Consider the following 19,526-nt stretch of genomic DNA (forward strand, 5'->3'; position numbering starts at 1 on the left):
TGTTAGAAGGTAATAAGTGCTAAGGGAGAAAAAAATAAAACAGGAAATAATATCAAATGTTGTGGAGGAGGAGGTTAGCACATCATACACAGTGGCTAGGGAAGTCTTTACTGAGAAGGGAGTTTCTGAACAAAGTTCTGAAAGAAACAAGAGAGAACCATGTAGCCATCAGGGGAGAGTGTTCCAGACAGAGGGAACAACAAATGCAAAGGCCCCAGGGCAGAAATATGCCTGGTGAAGCACAAGAAAACCAGAGGCCAATGTGGCTGGAGTACTTTAAAGAATAAAAGGGAGAGTAGTGTAGGTCAGAGAGGTAAAAGAAAGCCAGAAGAAGTAGGGCCTTATAAGTCATAGTAAGGACTCTGGCTTCTACTGTGTGAAATGGGAAGCCATTGAAGATGTGAGCAGAGAAATGGGATGATCTGACTTGTTTTAATACGATTACTCTGGATGCTGTGTTGAGAATAGATTAGGGCAGAGGGGTGGAGGTGAAGGGGCAGGGACAGGAAGCTGGGCAACCTATCAGGAGGATATTTACAATAATACAGACGAGAGATGTTGTGACTTTAACCAGGGTTTTTTTCTGCCTTATAGCTGGATGGTGAGGGGAACAGAGCTCCTAAGGCAAGCTGGGTTGGGTGCCAGGTCTCGAGGGCAATCTAAGAGTATTCAGTAGTAGTTCTGGTACAGTGGTGAGTAGGGTTAAGACTGGGGATAGGAAAGAAGAAAGTCAATTGTGGAAGCCTAGAAGCTCAGCAAATAAGTAGGGAAAATCAACCCCAGGACAGTGAGGTTGATCTAAGTAATGGATAACAGCAGAAGCAAAAGGACATCCCCCAAACCAACACTTACCCGGTTTTTCTTTACAACTATATATAAGATCAGAAGTTTGTACCCAAAGAGTAATGTCTCAAGATGCACTTAACACAAAGTAGAGAACAAATGCTAGAGAAGAATTAAAGCACACTCAGGGTTGAATTTAGAAGAAATGCTGCAGTCTCAGTTTATATGAAACTACATTCTGGTACAAAAGCTAAAATAATCTTTTTAAAAAAATTCTTTTCAAAAATCACTTACATCAATAGTATAACCATTTCACACCAATAGGCTATTCTGTGACCACTAGAGTAAAAGTTCCAGTAGGACTACTAAAATCAAATGATCCTAAATATGATTGGAATCACAGACTCAGGCTAAAATCTTGGCTCCGCCCCTGACCCTTACTACACTTTTTGTGACTTTATGCAAGTTACTTAACCTCTATATTAAGACTTGATTTCCTAATCATATAGTGAGATAATAGCTCATGGAGATGTGAAGATTGCAAGAGATAATGTACATAAGGGGCTGATCTAATGCCTGGCATATAACAGTACTCAGAAGTAATACAAGCAGTAGTGGTAATATAGTAGCTGCTTCAGAAGAGAAGCAAAGGAAACAAAAACTTAAAGCTCATTACTAGATAACAAACACTCCCCTGTGAAGTACTTTTCTAAACTAAAAGGCACCTAAGAACTTTGAGCTAGGCTCATAGGCCAAAGCCAATACTAAAACTATTCTATATTTCAAAATATATTTTAAGTAGTTTAGAAGTAGTGGACAGCTACCTATATGATGTGATTTGTGAGACACCAAGAAGAACCCTCATCTAAAAAAAAAAAAAAAACAAAAAGGTCTACCACAGGCTTCCTAGCATCTAAAATTCCATTAAGAGGTAGAGTATTTCAGCCTTAGATTTTGTCTTCTATTTAAATTCCCAGGTACACATCTGTAGAAGGATACACATTAACCCTTATCAAAGATTTTGATATTACTGTAAATACATTTATCAGACCTCTTACTGAGGCTAGATTCAGAAGGAGATGGAGGAAAGGAAAACAGGTTCTAAGAGTATGACAGAAAGAGACAACCAAAGGAAAGGGCAGGGAGAGCAGAGAATGAGGCAGGGAATCCACATGCAGTGCTCTTTAAAGACCCATGTTTGATTAAACTAGAAGTCTCTAAGTAAATAAATAAACAAAGTAGGAGTCTCCTCTCCTGTCTCTTTGTTCCCTGTCCATTCTAGAAAGCAGATGGGCAGGCAGAGAGACAGTGGGAGGAAGGAAGCACAAAGCATCCTCTATTCCAAGAGACATTAATTAATTGGAGAGGTATCCAATGTCCAGAGAGCCAGTTTAGAGTGCAGGAAGTAAAAGGTGAAGACAGCTATGTAACTGCTCACTGCCTCTAGGCACAAGAGCATTCTCAGATGGGTAATACAGTATGGGAACCCAGGACTGGGTCTCAGATTCATGAATGGGCAGTACAGTATCACAAGGATGTTCAGTACTGTGACATCTATGCTGGCTGAAAAGTTCAAAGTAGCTGTGTTCTCAAAAAAACATTAACTCCTTATAGGGTGTCAGTTCTGCAAGATGAAGAGAGTTCTGGAGATTGGATATACAGCAATGCGAGTGTACTTACTACTACTGAACTGTACACTTAAAAATGGTTAAGGTGGTAAATTTTATGGTATGTGTATTTTACTACAAGTTTAAAAAAAAAAATCTTAATTCCTTCTCCATCTGGGGGCTTGGGAGGAAAACAGGATGGAACCTAACACCCTTAGCAGGATGAAATAGTAAGTTGCTGAAAAACAAACCCTCACATGGCATTTAGAGAGGTAACTAAAAAACAAATCATTAAAGTTTTAAGGACATTACTTTTCAGACTCGAGCTGTAGAGGAAAACAGGATGGAACCTAACACCCTTAGCAGGATGAAATAGTAAGTTGCTGAAAAACAAACCCTCACATGGCATTTAAGAGGTAACTAAAAAACAAATCATTAAAGTTTTAAGGACATTACTTTTCAGACTCGAGCTGTTCTTTCTTCTGCTTTAGATCTTCTTTTGTCATCCCTCCCAAGTGTTTATAGTTGCTCTCAGCAATTTCCAAGAGATGTCTCAATTCTACAATTTTCTTATAAGCTCTCACTGCAAGACAGAGTTGAATAGCAACCTAGTTTAGACAGATAACAGCTCATGTGCTCACAGGATGTTGGTCCTCTAAAGCATATTCTTCCTCTAGAGCCACTGTCTGTGTGGTTTGGGGGAGAGGGGGCAATGAAGGGAGGGTTACATATACAGAGAAGGATAAATATCAGTAACAGAATATTAGCATGAGCAAGCAATGAAATACCTAAATGGAGGATTCTTTCCCTGTTATTGGAGTGTGCATCAGATTATTGTGACTGTTAATGATATGAACAAGAAGGTTTAAAGAAGACTAGCAGTGTTTTAGAACTACTGGTATTTTACAGAACCATGCATAAACTCCTGTATGTCAGAAAAACTGAAATATGCTTGATTAATTTAAAACAAACCCAAACTAATCCAGCCCCAAATTCTGTGATTAATCACTTGTCATATCTGTGCAAGAAGATGCTAAGAGAAGGAAGTGTGTTGACAGCTGTTTTGAGCCTTTCTCTATCAAAACTATGATTTTTCCATCTTTTATGGCAATGGTTCTCAACCCGGGATGATTTTCTTCCTCAAAGGACATTCAGCAACATCTGGAGACATTTTTGCTTGACATGACTTGAAGGTGAGGAGGGGGAGGCTGAGCTACTGGCATCTAATAGGTAGAGACTCAGGATGCTACTAAACATTTTACAATGCATGGGACAGCCCCCCTCAACAAAAATAATTATCTGGCCCAAAATGTCAACAGTACAAAAGCTGAGAAATGCTGCTTTACTGGATCAGTTTAGCAAATCATAGCCTCTTCTTCTTAATTTACTTCATTTATCTACCAAGAGATTATCTACCAAGAGTAGGTTCCAAACTGCATACACCAGAATTGGCTGGGGTGCTTTTTAAAAATGTACATGATTGAGCCCCATCCCAGACCTACAAATTCAGGTATCTGTACTTAATAAAAGCTCCTCAGACAATTCTGAGGGGCAGATCGGTTTGGGAACTACCATAACTACTGGTAAGCAAGAAGGTAGAGGAGATTAAGAAAAAAAAAATCACATAAGAAAAGACGGAAAGAACTTATATAATAATTTCTTTAATGTTTGAAAGGCTACATTTTGAAAGACCTGTTCCATGAGGTCCTCAGAGGTTAGAGCTAGGATTAATTGGGATTAGCCCCAGGAAGAAAAATGTCAACTCAGCAAAGCAGAAACTTTTCAACAAAAACAATAAGAACTATCATGTATTTATGGAGTGCCTATGATGTGCAAGACACTACACTAAGTACCGTCTACATTTTAATCCTCATAGGAACTCTGTCAAAAGATAGAAATGATCTCCCTGGGCAACAGTGAGTCAGTCACCTTGTCACTGAAGGTGACTGAGTGGAGGTTAGATGACATGTGATAGGAATGTGGAGCCAGCAGTCAAACCTCATATGGCTACAGGGTTCTATGATGCCACGGCCCTAAACATAAGCCACTAAAAAATGCTCTGAATTGAGGTTCAGTTCCAGGAAGTCTGGAATGACAAGGAATCCAACCAGTCCCTTGTAGGTACTCTGGAAAAAACTAGTGTCCCAAGAGGGGACCATCTAGTCCTTTGAGTTTTCCCCTGAAATAACATTAAATAGGGACAATAAGATCGACATGCCTTCATATGTAGCATCTCTTCACTAGCTGCAAGCACCCCAGCTAGGTACCAGTGAGCCTCACTGTATGGCAAGGGTGCTGACAGTTCATTTGTATCAAGTACACCCCTGTAGGAAAATGTTCTAGTCATGTTCCTTGTCTTTCATAAAACATTTTTCTGAAATTTCTTAATTCCCTGACAATGATCCCCTCACAAGTATCTCTTACTCAAATAATTTCAGAAGAAACAAATCCTACAAGAGCATCTGCTCATTTTCTGCAGTTTTAAGTCCTTGCTCATTCTCAATGTAACTAATAAAAATAAATCTAAGCACAAGCAAGAAAATACAAAATAGATAAACTGGACTTCATCAAAATTAAAAACTTTTGCGCTGCCAAGGATGCCATCAAGAAAGTTAAAAGACAACCTAAGAATGGGAGAGAATATCTGCAAATCATTTATCTGAAAAGTAACTTGTTTCCAAAAGTACTTTTACAAATTAATATTAAAAAGATAAACAACTCAGTTGAAAAACAGCCAAAGAATTTAAATAGACTTTTCTTCAAAAGAAAATATACAACTGGTCAATGAGCACATGAAAAGATACCCAACATCATTAGTCATTAGGGAAACACCAAGCAAAACTACAATGAGATACCACTTCACACCCATTAAAATGGCTATGATCAATAAGAGAAACAATAGCAAGTATTGGCAAGGATGTGGAGAAATTTTTTTTTTTCCTTTTTGTCTTTTTTCATGTCCGGCAACGGACCGCAACCCTCAGTGTTGCGCCCGTACCGGACCGGGACCGGCAACGGGATCACAACCCTCGGTGCCGCGCCCGCCCCTCGCTCAGCCAGTGAGCGGGAACCGGTCTGTATGTGGGATCCGAACCCTCGGCGGGAGCCCCACCACGCTCCCAAGCGGCGCACTGTAGCAGTGCGCCACCGGGCCGGCCAAGAAATTTTAACACTCATACATTGCTGGTGGGAATGTAAAATGGCACAGCCACTTTGGAAAACAGTTTGGCAGTTCCTCAGAATGTTAAACACAGAGTTATCACGTGACCCAGCAATTCCAGTCCTAGGTATACAGCCAAGAAAAATGAAAATACATGTACGCAAAAACATGTGCACAAATGTTCATAGCAGCATTATTCATAATAGCCAAAATGTGGAAACAACTAAAATGTCCATCAACTGAAGAATGGATATATAAAATGTGATATAACCATATAAGAATATTATTTGGCAATAAAATGAAGTACTGATCCATGCTACAATGTGTATGAACCTTGAAAACAGCATGTTAGGTTAAAGAAAAGATGACATGTGGTATGACTACATTCACATAAAAGTGTAGAATAAGCAAATCTATAGAGGCAGAAAGTAGATTAGCAATTGCCTAGAGATGGGGGTTGGAAGGAAAGTATGGATGGAAGTAATAGGAAGTGACTACTACAGGGGGTGCGGTTTCTTTCTGGGGTGATAGAAATGACATAAAATTGTGGTAACAGTTGTACAAATCAGTGAATATACTAAAAGCCATTAAACCGTATACCTTATATGGGTATGTGAATTTTATCTCTATAAAGCTGTTTGTAAAAAGCTATCAGGAAATTCTGAAAGGATCATTAACTCTGAGCCTCGCTGTGGGGTGATCTGGGTGGGCTGTTGGTTGCGAGCATCTGAAGTCAGCATCTTCAGGTTCTCCCTTGGTTACATTCATCAGGGAGGAAGCTTCCACTCTCCCATGGAGAGTAAAGATCTGCCTGACAATGTTCTAGGATCGATTAAAAATTTTTTTAAAAGAAAGAAAAAAGAAATCTATACATAAATTAGAAATTTTCATTAAAAAATACAGTTTGGGTACAACTAATTCTTCCTGCCAGAATAACTAAAAACACTCTCCAGAGATAAAGAGGAAAAGAATTGACAATTTACTGAGCCTCTACCTGAAGACAGGAACATCTCATTCTCTAGTGCATTAATTAAATCCTTATAACAACTCTGTTGGGTGACATTATATTACTATTCTTACTTTTACAGGTGAGGAAACTGAGGCTCGGAGAGAAACACAACTAGAAAGTGGTAAAGCTGTGATGTCTGAATCTAACACCCAAGCTCTACTCACTCACTTACAGCTGCCTTTGTTTTGGTTAGCCTCAGTTCAGACAGATCCTTCTCACCTTTCTTCTATGAGAGAGCCCCTTACAGTTTACAGAACACTTCCACATGCATTCACAGGAAGCCTATGAGATAGGTAATATCTCTGTTCTATCTTAAGAAACACTCATTTAGTATAATATCCTTATTTGATAATTAAAGAGCCTGAGATTCAGAGAAGCTAAGTTGTTCAGATTTTACACAGTGACTGGCTACACACAGTTTCTTAAGGGAGAACAGAGCTATTACCTATCTCATAGGCTTCCTGTGAAAGCATGTGGAAGTGTTCTGTAAACTGTTAACACTACCAAAATGTAAATTGTATTATCATCAGGATTTTGGAGAATAAAAATTCTGGTAGTAGAGTTATATGCCAGTAGCTGAACCACAGGTAGACATGCTATAGAAATTGAAATCTGCTCCAACTACTAGACTTCAATTTAGTTCCAATATGTTCAATAATAAACACATGATTTTTATATATGAGATAAGTCATTGTCCTACTGGCTCCTGTATATCTATCTGCATCAATCTAATCACATGGCTCCTTGTGAGAAGGAAGTGCTCCCACTTTTACCCACCAATTTGGAGTACTTTAATGTTTAACCATTTGTTATGAACTGAATGTGTCTCACTAAAATTCATATATTTCAGCCCTAACCTCCAATGTGATGGTATTTGGAGATAGGGTCTTTGGAAGGTAATTGGGGTTAGATGACAAGAGGTTAGGGCCCTATATAACCTGCCCTTATAAAAACAGACACCAGAGAGCTTGCTCATGCTCTCTCTCTGCCATGTGGGGACATGGCCTTATCAAAGTCAGAAAGAAAGCCCACACCAGAAACTGATCCCACTGAATTTTCATCTGGGAGTTCTATCCTCCAGAACTGTGAGAAAATAAATTTCTGTTGTTTAAGCCACCTAGTATATGGTAGTTTGTTATGGCAGCTAGAGCAAAATAAGACACCAATTAAATAATAAGATTGTCCCTAAGATAGTATTCATGAAAATTAAATCTTTGGCATATATGTCTCCATAATGCAATTAGTATGAAAGAAAAAAAAGTAAAAACTATAAAACTATTTTAGAAAACTCATGAACAAATATGGTAGGTTATTAATCTTGCTGTTCCAGTTCTCAAAGAGCAGATGATTGACACTTTCTCAGCTTTAAAAAGTAAAAAATTCGGTCAGTTTAGGAAACAAGCAAATTTGTTAAACCTAGCACCTAGAACAGCACCTAACACATTAACAGTTACTGAATAAATACACATTGAATGATGGAAGAGAAAAAAACTGATCACAATTTCATACTATGAGTATACTGGGCAGGTTCAGAATGACTTCTGAATTCTAGAAATCAGGACTATTTCTAGTGCACTACCATAGCCCTTAGCCTAGGGCTATGCACACAGTATATATTAAAATATATAAATCTGAATATATTTGGATGAATATATTGAATGAACATTTAATGAATGGATGAATGGAATGTCTTCCTTGTCCATTTTTCCTATCTAAATCCTGGCTGCCCTTCAAGGCAAAGCCCAAATTTCATTTCTGAAAAGCCTTCACTGCTACTGTATTCAGAGTGAATAGTCCTTTCAAATAGAATCTAAGAGTCGCCCTTGATTACCCTCAATCTCTTAACACCTCATATCCAAATCTATCAGCAAATCCTATCATCTCTCTTCTAAGTACATCCAAATCTCAGCATTTCTCACCATCTCCATCATCTCCACTCTAGTCCAAGCCATAATCAACTCTCTCCCGAACTTAAGGCCTTCCCTGCTTCCACTCTTGCCTTAAAGGAAAATGGGCTTTTCACAGCACTGGAAATCTGGAGGCAAAAACAGTCAAGGCTAACTGGATCCTGGCTTGTCTTCTCCCCACCGTCATCCAGATAAAGTATGGTATTACTGATGCTGAGTTTGGTTCAAGAACCAGAAAATATTTATAAATATTATTTTAAAGGAAAATACATAGATTGTTAAGGTAACCTCTTCTGAAATGGTAACAAAAGCCTCTAGGATAAAAAGGCAAAAGCTAAACAAGAATGGGGATTTCCAGTATCACTGGTAGTTAAAGGCCTACAACAGGAACTCTAGAATACCTGCACAGATTTCCTACATTCCTAATCTGCTCTTGTACAATTCCAATTTAGCATCCTTGTCAAATTTAAATTATATCAGGAACTTCGTCCAACCTTATATTGGCATGTGAATATGTTCTCTTCCTACCTAATTCATAGCCCAGCTGAAAATGCTCTTCCCCACCCCCCAGTCTATTATCCATGCAACAGCTATTGTATTATTTTTAAACATGAATCAGATCACATCATTCCCTACCCCAAACCCCACCAATGGCTTTCTACTTACAATAAAATCTAAATCTGAAATCTTTATTACGCCCCTGTATGATCTGATTGGGCCCCTGCTTACCTCTCCAACTTTATCTGTCACCACTTCCCTAGCGATTCTACTTCAGCCACACTGATCATGCTCAGTTCCACTTCATGGCCTTTACATATACTGCTCCCTTTGCTTGGAAGGTTCTTCCATGATCTTCATAAGGCTCACTCTCATCATTCACATCTCTTCTCAAATGTCAGCCCCTCAGAGATGCCTAATGGTTATCTTATCTACAGCACCACCCTATTTTATTTTCTTTATATATCTGTTTTCTTATCAATTATGTATTTATCACCCTTTCCTCCTGATCACCACTACCATCAGAATGTAAATTCCTTTATATTATTCACTGTTTCTCCAATAACTATAACAGTGTCTGGCACACACTAGACAATCAATAAATATATGATGCTATTATTAACTGTAAAAATAGCTTGCCAACTAGCCATGGAAATCCTTGAGATGTCTCTATCCCTGTTTCCTATGAACCACTTAAATATATTTTTCTCTTATATAACTTTTCCCCTCTTGAGGGACAGAGATGATGTCTTATGTTTTTGTTATGTTCAACAACTGCTAGAACAAAAATTTGTATTAGTTCTGGTTCACCAAAAAATATCAAATTATTTTAGTTTGTAGACAGTAATCACCTTTACAATAATTTCCAAATTTGTAGTAAAAAGTGGCTATGGTATTTCTGACAAGATAAATCATGACAGAGACGCACACTTACTTCTGGCCTCTGTTTTATCCGACTCACTCAGACATACATCGTCCTTGGCGTCAGTGCTCCCCTCAACACCATGTCTTACAAAAAACTTTGTATCATTCTCATCAATTTCAATCTCATCGTCTATGTCATATTTCTGCAGCCTCTCTAATAGCTTCACTGCTGCCAAATGGGCAAACCTGTAGAAAAATATAAATAGTTAACCAGATCCACGATCTTCTTCAAATTGAAACTGCAGTTTACACGCAACTTAGGGAATTATACTCTGCACATTCTGCCGTCAACCCGCCCACCAGTCAAGGAGAAAAACTGTATTTGAAGGTGACAATTTGACATATATTCAGCTATATAGGAAACTCAAAAAGTTACTGGACATTAAGGACAAGTATTCTTACCAAAGATTGATTCCATAACTTTTACTGACAAAAATCTACTGGGAGAAGAAATCCAATATCAAAAGAAATTTGGTATGCTCCCAAACAGAGCTGCCCAACTGAATAGAAAGCCCAGAACCACCTACTTGATAGTATCTAAATTTACAACCATTTGTTGGCCTCACGTAGACTGTAGAATTCATTCTGGTCCTGGTTCTAGTTTTAGGAATAACTATAGCTCTAGCCCCCTTAATTTTCATCCTTCCTCAACCCAAAGCATTTGGCATAGCTTTGAAATTTAATGGAAAGATAATGACCTTTTCGTACACATTTTCTATCTCTTTGCTCTTAGACCCACATCTCTACAAAGCTTCCAGTAATATAATCTTGATTCTGGAGTTTGATAGAGTTTGGATATGTTGAATTCCCAAAGCTCATGTTGAAATCTGATCCCCAACTTGTCAGTGTTGGGAGCTTGTTTGGGTCAGGGGGGCGATCCCTCACGAACAGATTAATACCCTGGGTTGGGAGTGGGTAGGGAACGAATTCATGCTCTATTAGTTCCTGTGAGAGCTGGTTGTTCAAAGGACCCCAGTGCCTCCCCTCCCTCTCTCTCTTGCTTCTTCTCACCATGTGATCTGCTTGCATGGCTGGCTGCCTGCTGCTTTGCGCCATGAGTAGAAGCAGCCTGAGACCTGCGCAAGATGCATATGTCCCAGAATTGTGAGCCAAATAAACCTCTTTTCTTTATAAATTACCCAGTCTTGGGTATTCTGTTATAGCAACACAAAAATGGACTAATATAGAGTTGTTGTTGTTCTGATTGCATGGAATGTGCATATTTTTTCCACAATTTTGCTAACTGGAATGTTTAATACTTTCTCTTAGGACATGGACAATTACTCACTAAACACAAAAACCTCAAGTTCTATTTTTTCCCCATACTTAACATAACCACACACATATATATACGTACATCCTTACTTTTTACCAGGTACCACTAAAGATATAGTCATGAACATATGCAGAAAGTAGTAAGGTTACAGACTTCATTATATCTCTACAACTAGATTATAATTTAACAGCAGTCATTTACTAAGGTAGTGCTTTATGCCAGCTTCAACGTGATCTCTATAATAATGCTATACTCACACCTAGCATTTTGGTGCATAAATGAGAAAAAAGTGGGGAACCAGAAATTATGGAAAACAGCAGATATACCCATGGTACTCAATCACTCATGTGTTATAGGCATAAAAATATACAAACAGATCAACAGACAAGATAGAGTTCAGAAATAAGCCCTCATGTATATGGACAACTGATTTTGACAAAAGCACAAAGGCACTGGAGAAAGGAAAGCCTTTTCAACAAATAGTGCTTTTCAACAAATATTGGATATCCATATACAAAAAAAGAACTTGGATGTATAGCTTGTGCCATATAAAAAAATTAACTCAAAATGGATCATAGACCTCAATGTAAAATCTAAAACTATATAACTTCTAGAAGAAAACATGGCAAAAAAAAAAATCTTTGTGATTTTGTATTACTCAAAGATTTCTTAGGGGGCCGGCCCGGTGGCTCACTGCTACAGTGCGCCGCTTGGGAGCGCGGCGGCGCTCCCGCTGAGGGTTCGGATCCCACATACAGACCAGCGCTCACTGGCTGAGCGAGGTGCGGGAGCGACACCGAGGGTTGCGATCCCATTGCCAGTCCCGGTCCAGTACGGGCGCGACACTGAGGGTTGCGATCTGTTGCCGGTCACGAAAAAAGACAAAAAGGAAAAAAAAAAAGAAAGATTTCTTAGATGACACCAAAAGATTAATACATAAAAGAACAAACTGGTAAAAACTTTTGCTCCTCAAAGACATTGTCAGACAATGATAAAACAAGCCACAACTGGGAGAAAATCTTTGCAAGGCATATATCTGAGAAAGAACTAGTATCAAGAATATGTAAAGAACCCTTCAAACTCAACAGTAAGAAAACAATACAATTTTTGAAAGTGAGCAAAAGATCTGAATAGTCAATTCACCAAAGAAAATATACACATGGCAAATACATATATAAAAAAGATGCTCAAAATCATTTTTCATTAGAAAAAGGCAAATTAAAACCAGAAGGAGATACCACTACATACCTATTGGAATTACTAAAATAAACCTGACAATATCAAATGCTGGTGAGAATGAGGAGCAATGGAAAATTATCCACTGCTGGTGGGAATGCAAATTGGTAGGGACACTTTGGAAGGCACTTTGGCAGTTTCTTATAAACATACACTCTGTATATGGCCCAGCAATCCTATTCTTAGATATTTATCCAAGGAATTAAAAGCTTATGTTGGCACAAAAAACCTATACATAATTGATTATAGCAGGTTTATTCATAATCATCAAAAAATGGATACGATCAAGATTGCCTTCAATAGGTGAGTGGACAATTGAACTAAGGAATAGTATGCAATTCTACATACAATGGAACACTACTCAGTAATAAGAAATAAATGAACTACTAACACACATAGATGAATCTCAAAATAATTATGCTGAGGGAAAGATGCCAGACATAAGTACATACTGTATGATTCCATTTATATAAAACTCCAGAAAATGCAAACTAATCTACAGTGACAGAAAGCAGATCAATGTCTGTTTGGGCAAGGGACACTGAGGAGCAGTGGGAGGGAGAGAGATTATAAAGTGGCAGCAGGAGACTTTTGGTGATGAACACACGTTCACTATCTTGATTGTATGATGGTTTCTCAGGTGTATATATACATGTATCAAAACTCATTGGTTTGGGGCCGGCCCGGTGGCGCACTGCTACAGTGCGCCGCTTGGGAAGTGCGGTGGCGCTCCCGCCGAGGGTTCGGATCCCACATACAGACCGGCCGCTCACTGGCTGAGCAAGGAGCGGGGGCAATGCCGAGGGTTGCGATCCCGTAGTCGGTCCCGGTCCGGTACAGGCGCAACACTGAGGGTTGCGGTCCGTTGCCGGTCATGAAAAAAGACAAAAAGACAAAAAAAAAAAAAAAACTCATTGGTTTGTGCTCTACAAATATGTGCATTTGACTATGTCAATTATACCTTGATAAAGCTGTTTTAAAAAGTAAAATAGACCTGAGGTGATAATGATCTCAAGTATGTGATACAACAAAACCACATTCCAAGGCATCAAAGAAGTCTCACAAACAAAATTTTAAGGAATGTGAGCTCACAAACAAAATCTGCACAGCAACTGAGTGCATGATTGGACCCCAGAATCCTGTCAAGCTTCCTCTACCATTGTTAGCCCACACTCCTACTTTAGATTCAAGCAGTTTTGAACCACATGCAGATCCTCACACATACAAAGAGTTATCTTACCACTCCTCCTCTTCGAGTGTCAACATAAATGCTACTTCCTCAAAAAAAAAGTTTTCCCTAACTATCTAAATTCTGTCACCTGCAGTTTCCTTCATACTTCTTACCATCATCTGTATTAATACTTCTCCCCCACAACTTTCAAGTATGAAGGCTTAGGCACTTTTTCTCCTATGTTCTTACTGTACCTTATACATACCATGTAATGTGGTATAATGATTATAATCAATAAGAATTTTGCTTGCATATTTGTCTCTCCATAAGACCACAAGCTCATTGAGGGCAAGGGCTGTAATCATCTTTGTAATCCTAATGCTAACCACAGTACCTGGAACATGGTAAATATACAGGAAGCTGAGTGAAAAAACCTAATGAACAAACAGATAGAATAAACACTCCTTGAGGATCTAGCCTGAATGAGGTAGTGGTATTTAATAACAGGTGCTACATTTAATTCAAATGTAAATACCAAAATATGTTTCAAAATCCACGTGATTTATTTTTCTATTATCGATGTTCATTGTTCCTTTTTATCACACGATGTTTCTCAACAGAGTGCTACAGGCATTTGGGTGGGACAATTCATCTTGCACCACTGTTCTGAGTACTGCAGAATGTTTAACATTCCTGGACCTGACTCATTAAATGCTAGTGATGGTCACCAGTCATTGTGACAACCCACCCCCATCTTCCCAAATGCCCCTACCCTAAGAAAAGGGGACAACACTACCTCCCAGTTGAGAAATCACTGCTTTAGAGAGAAGAGCTGATATGCCAAATGTCAATGCCGCTTGAAAAACTGTCATTCTATCTGCATTTGACTGAGTCTTCTAAAATCCCATTAAATCCTCAGAGATCTCTGAGTACAACAGTATATATGCTAAACATTAAAAACAAAAGAGAGGAGCAAGGCAAATAGGGACCTATACCTCTTAGCCACATCACTGGGTCTCTCCCCTGCTTTGTTGGTAATATTACTGTCAGCTCCCATTTTAATTAACCACTGCAAACACTCTATGTGGCCTTGTCCGGCAGCTGTTAAAAAAAAAAAAAGGAAACACACACGAGTATGAGTTATTATTAGTAGTAACAATTTTCTAAAATTTTGAACAGTACCATTATAGAGTATTTTCTTAAGAATTGATCCTTGCAGAAACCAACAAAAGTAGGTTGGGCAAATGTTATTTTCTCCATTTCATTTATTCATTCATTAGATAAACATTTAATCAAATATCTACTGTGCTCAGGCCCTATACAGAGAATTTTACATACAAATATAAAAGCTGAAGCCCAAAGAGGCTGTTTATTTAACATCACATAGCTAGCAAATAATGGATTTGAAACTAGAATCTAGGTTCGTCTAATCCTTATCCAGTGCTTGTTTCCTGCTACATGTAACTCCTAAGTAATCTTGTGTTACAGTGGAATGTGAGCACATCCCAGCCACAGGGATGTACCTAGACTTTGAAAATCTTACTCCATCATATATATGTATGTATGTGTACATATGAATGTATGTATATGTATACGTGTGTGTGTGTGTGTGTGTGTGTGTGTGTGTATCTTATTTCAGTCTATGGTATTTTGTTATATCAGCACCAGTAAACTAATACAGGGGCTTTGTTTCAGGGAACCACTTTTCTTAAAAAAAAAAAAAAAAAGCAAACTTTTTTTCTTAATGTACATGTTAAGCCTCTTCCCCATTCTCAACTCCCACAGTGGCAAGCTTAACTCCTGGAAAGCTAGCAGAGATGGATAGAGTGAGATACTCCAAGTCTACAGCAGAGAGCTCACCAATCTGGAGACCTCTCGCTGTGTAAGAGAAAACTCCCATTGCATTCCCCCATTCCCATTCCACCCTACCCCTATAAAACTATTGGTACACATGGGGCTTAGATGCTATACTTGAGATATATTACAGATTAAACAAAGTTTAAGAATTAAGCTAAAAACCTAACTAATGGGAATATAATATGTGATTTGGAGACTTCCAGAAGTTATTTATAAAATAAAGTCCAATTTAAACACATGATTATATTAACAAGCCTATCTTCTTACTCTAAGAGTTTTACACAAATCACCTGCCATCAGCTCATGAAGAAACTTTTAACATAGTATAATAAATGAAGCAGAATGAAAATTTCAGGTGCAATAGTTAAAGATTTGGTTTTTGGTTTTATAAATAAGAGGAAGATTGACATGCATCAATTCCTAGAGTCCCGACATTGAGTCAACAATTTGACGAAGTCTGATTAAAAACCAAAAACACTGATCAGTATTACAGAATTCCACATGGAAAAAAGGAGAGTGCAGACAAAAGTAGGAAACATCTTGAAAATGTGTTCAAATCTAAAGTTCACTGATATTTCTATGCAAGTAAAAAGATTCTTAAGAATAGAAGGTGTGAAGAAGACAATTCTGCCATGACTTTTTTCAAAAGATATGGTTTCTATTTTAGCATGAATTAATAGGTCAGTTATCAAATGTTATTTTAAGAAACTCCTCTAGTGGCGCATTTCACGTTATTACTAACATGAGAGCCACAATAGAAATTCTATTGTAATTACCCTCCAATGTGATAATGCATGAATGTTCAGCATCATAAAAGAAAAATTACACTTGAATTAATACCATATAACTGTATACAATATAATGTAGACTGATATTGGCCAGGACATCAGAAAAAAATTTATGTTTTCATGTGTTTCTGATGGAAACTTTTAAAGGTGAATAACTCAGCAGCACTTGAGTCAGAACTGAAAATAAAGCAGGAATCATAACTCACCTTTATGCATAAGAGTTGATCCATTATCGTCACGCTCATTAATATTGATTACTCCATCTTCTACTAATTTCTTAACCATCTCCAAATTACCCTTAGAGGCAGCCACATGACCTGGAAATGCTAAAGCTATCAATAAAAAATTCAGCATTTCAGTAAATACACAAGTTTATTCTTTCCTCTGCCTTAAACTGTCACACATCTCAGGTTTTAATATTACCTCAAATATGAGGCTGTTATATTGGAATGAGTTCAGCTGATGCGATGACAAGTAATAAAGAGAGAATCATAAAATAAGATTATTACTAATTGTGCTGCCCTTCCCCTCCTCAGGATTTCAAACATGCCAGAAGTATTGCACCAGAACTATTTTTAGCCATGTTCTCTTTCTCTCTCATGCCACTACAAAACACAAGGGGATGGTCATTGTCAACCCTTCGTATAAAGACACACTTGGCCTCAAGCCCTGCATTTGCACAGAACACTGCCTCTCTGCTTGCAAGGAAACAAAGACTAGAAGAGAGAAGTGTGTGTGTGTGTTCACATATACACGTAAACACACATACACACACCCCAAAAATATCTAACCTGGTGCCTAGCACATGATAGATACTTGATAAAATGTCTCTAATGATAATAATTACATATATTGAGCCCTCACTAAATGTCAGGCACAGTAGCAAACACTTGTTAAAGTCACTTTAGTTAACCCTCTTAACAAATCTGAGATATAGCTATTCTCATTTTTACATATGAAAAGAAAAAACCTAGAATAGCCAAAGAATTTTTTTTTTTTTTTTTAAAGATGACCGGTAAGGGGAACGTAACCCTTGACTTGGTGTTGTCAGCACCACGCTCAGGCAGTGAGCGAACCAGCCATCCCTATGTGGGATCCGAACCCGTGGCCTTGGTGTTATCAGCACCGCACTCTACCGAGTGAGCCACAGGCCGGCCCCAAAGAATATTTTTAAAAGAACAAAGTGGAGGACTTATACTACCTGATTTTAAGACTTACAATAAAGCTACAGTAATCAAGGCAGTATAGTAACAGCAAACAAATGGACACAGATCAATAAGACAGAATACAGAGACAAGTAATAGATCCATACATTTATGATAACTGGTTATTGAAAAGGTGTCAAGACATTTCAATAGGTAAAGGGGAGTCTTTCCAAAAAATGGTGTTAGAACAACTAGCTGTACGTAAAAAAAGTTTTTTAAATTTTAAATTGACACCTTATTTCATTTCATACACAAAACTTAACTTGATATAGATCAAAGATCTAAATGAAGAAGCAAAAACTATAAAACTTCCTGAAGAAAATATGGAAGGATATCTTGCTGATCTTGGGATAGGCAAATAATTCATAGATAGAATCAAAAAAAACTATCCATAAAAAACTGATAAACTGTACCTCACCAAAATTTAAAACTTTTGCTCTTTGAAAGACACTAGTAAGAAAACAAAAAGGTAACTTTCTGAATGGGAAAAAATATTTGCAATATATTTATCTCACAAAGGTCTTGTGTCTAGAATATATAAAAACTCTCAAAACTAGTAATAAGTAGACAACCCAATAAAAAAAAAGAAAAAGATTGAATAAACACTTCAGAAAAGATGATATATGAATGCCCAATAAACATATGAAAAGATTCTTAACATCATTAGCTATCAAAGAAATGTAAATCAAAACCATGATAAGATAACACTAAGACACGCATTAGAATTGCTAACATAAAATGGATTGACGGTATCAAATGTTGACAAGGATGTGGAGTGAATGGAATTTCCATACATTTCTGGTGAGGAATTTAAAATGATACAACTATTTTGGAAAACAGTTTGACAGCTTCTTAAACATACATTTACCATAAGTCTCACTCCTAAGTATTTACCAAGAAAAATGAAAATATATGTCTACATAAATGTTCATAGCAGCCTTATTTAATAATAGCACAAAACTGGAAATAATCCAAACACTCACCAGCAAGTAAATGGATAAATAAAATGTGGCATCCATATAATGGAATACTACTCAGCAATAGAAAGGAATGAATTACTAATATACACAACATGGATCAATCTCAAAATGACTCCATTTATACTATATAAAACTCTAGAAAATGCAAACTAATCTATAGTGACAGAAAGCAGATCAGTGGTTGTATGGGGCCAAGCTACAAAGAGAGATGAACTATAAGGGAGTAGGAAAAAACCTTTCTAGTGATGGAAATGTTTTGAATCTTGATTGTTGTAGTGAATTCATGAGTGTATACATATGTCAAAATTCATCAGATTGCATACTTTAATTCAGATTAAATAAACTATCCTCTAGTATATCCTCTAAAGCTGTTTTTTTAGAGGGTACCATAATTAAAGTGAAAAAACAAGCCACATGCGAGAGAGAATATTGGTATCAGATAAAAATCCATAAATGACTGGTATCAAGAATATATACAGAGTAAAAAAATTAAAATAAAAAAGAATATATAGAGAACTCAGATAAATTATTAAGAAAAAGACAAAAAACACAATTTTTTTTTTTTTTAAAGATGACTGGTAAGGGGATCTTATCCCTCGACTTGGTGTTGTCAGCACCAAGCTCTCCCAAGTGAGCTAACCGGCCATCCCTATATAGGGAAAAGATGACTGGTAAGGGGATCTTATCCCTCGACTTGGTGTTGTCAGCACCAAGCTCTCCCAAGTGAGCCATGGGCTGGCCCTTAAAGAACACAATTTTTAAAAGGGGCAGGCAATTAATAGGAAACTAGAATATTCAATAAATTTATGAAAAGATGTTCCACCTCATTAGTAATCAAGAAAATGTGCATAAAGAACACAATTTTTAAAAGGGGCAGGCAATTAATAGGAAACTGGAATATTCAATAAATTTATGAAAAGATGTTCCACCTCATTAGTAATCAAGAAAATGTGCATATCAAAACACAAATTAGACCTTTTCACACATAGCCTATTAGTAAAAGTTTGAGAGTCTACCCATATGGAATACTGTGTTTATTTAAATCCTCACCAAACATTGCTGATGGGAGTGTTAATTTCTACAACTACTTTGATGAAGAATGTAGCAATATCTTTTATATTGAAG

At 37.4% G+C, this 19,526-nt stretch overlaps 1 protein-coding gene across 1 annotated transcript in view; it reads right to left on the minus strand.

Annotated features, from left to right (window-relative positions):
- Window positions 1-19,526, minus strand: part of ANKRD42 (ankyrin repeat domain 42) — a 52,523-nt gene that overhangs the window by 9,212 nt on the left and 23,785 nt on the right. The window contains exons 7-10 of the mRNA XM_008568233.1: window positions 16,423-16,548; window positions 14,567-14,672; window positions 9,899-10,074; window positions 2,847-2,973 (exon numbers count right to left, since the gene is read on the minus strand). Of these exons, the coding sequence (XP_008566455.1) occupies window positions 2,847-2,973; window positions 9,899-10,074; window positions 14,567-14,672; window positions 16,423-16,548 (535 nt within the window). The remainder of the gene's footprint in view (window positions 1-2,846; window positions 2,974-9,898; window positions 10,075-14,566; window positions 14,673-16,422; window positions 16,549-19,526) is intronic.

Source organism: Galeopterus variegatus, unplaced genomic scaffold (genome assembly GCF_000696425.1).
Source record: "Galeopterus variegatus unplaced genomic scaffold, G_variegatus-3.0.2 Scaffold389, whole genome shotgun sequence".
Taxonomy (NCBI): Eukaryota; Metazoa; Chordata; class Mammalia; order Dermoptera; family Cynocephalidae; genus Galeopterus; species Galeopterus variegatus.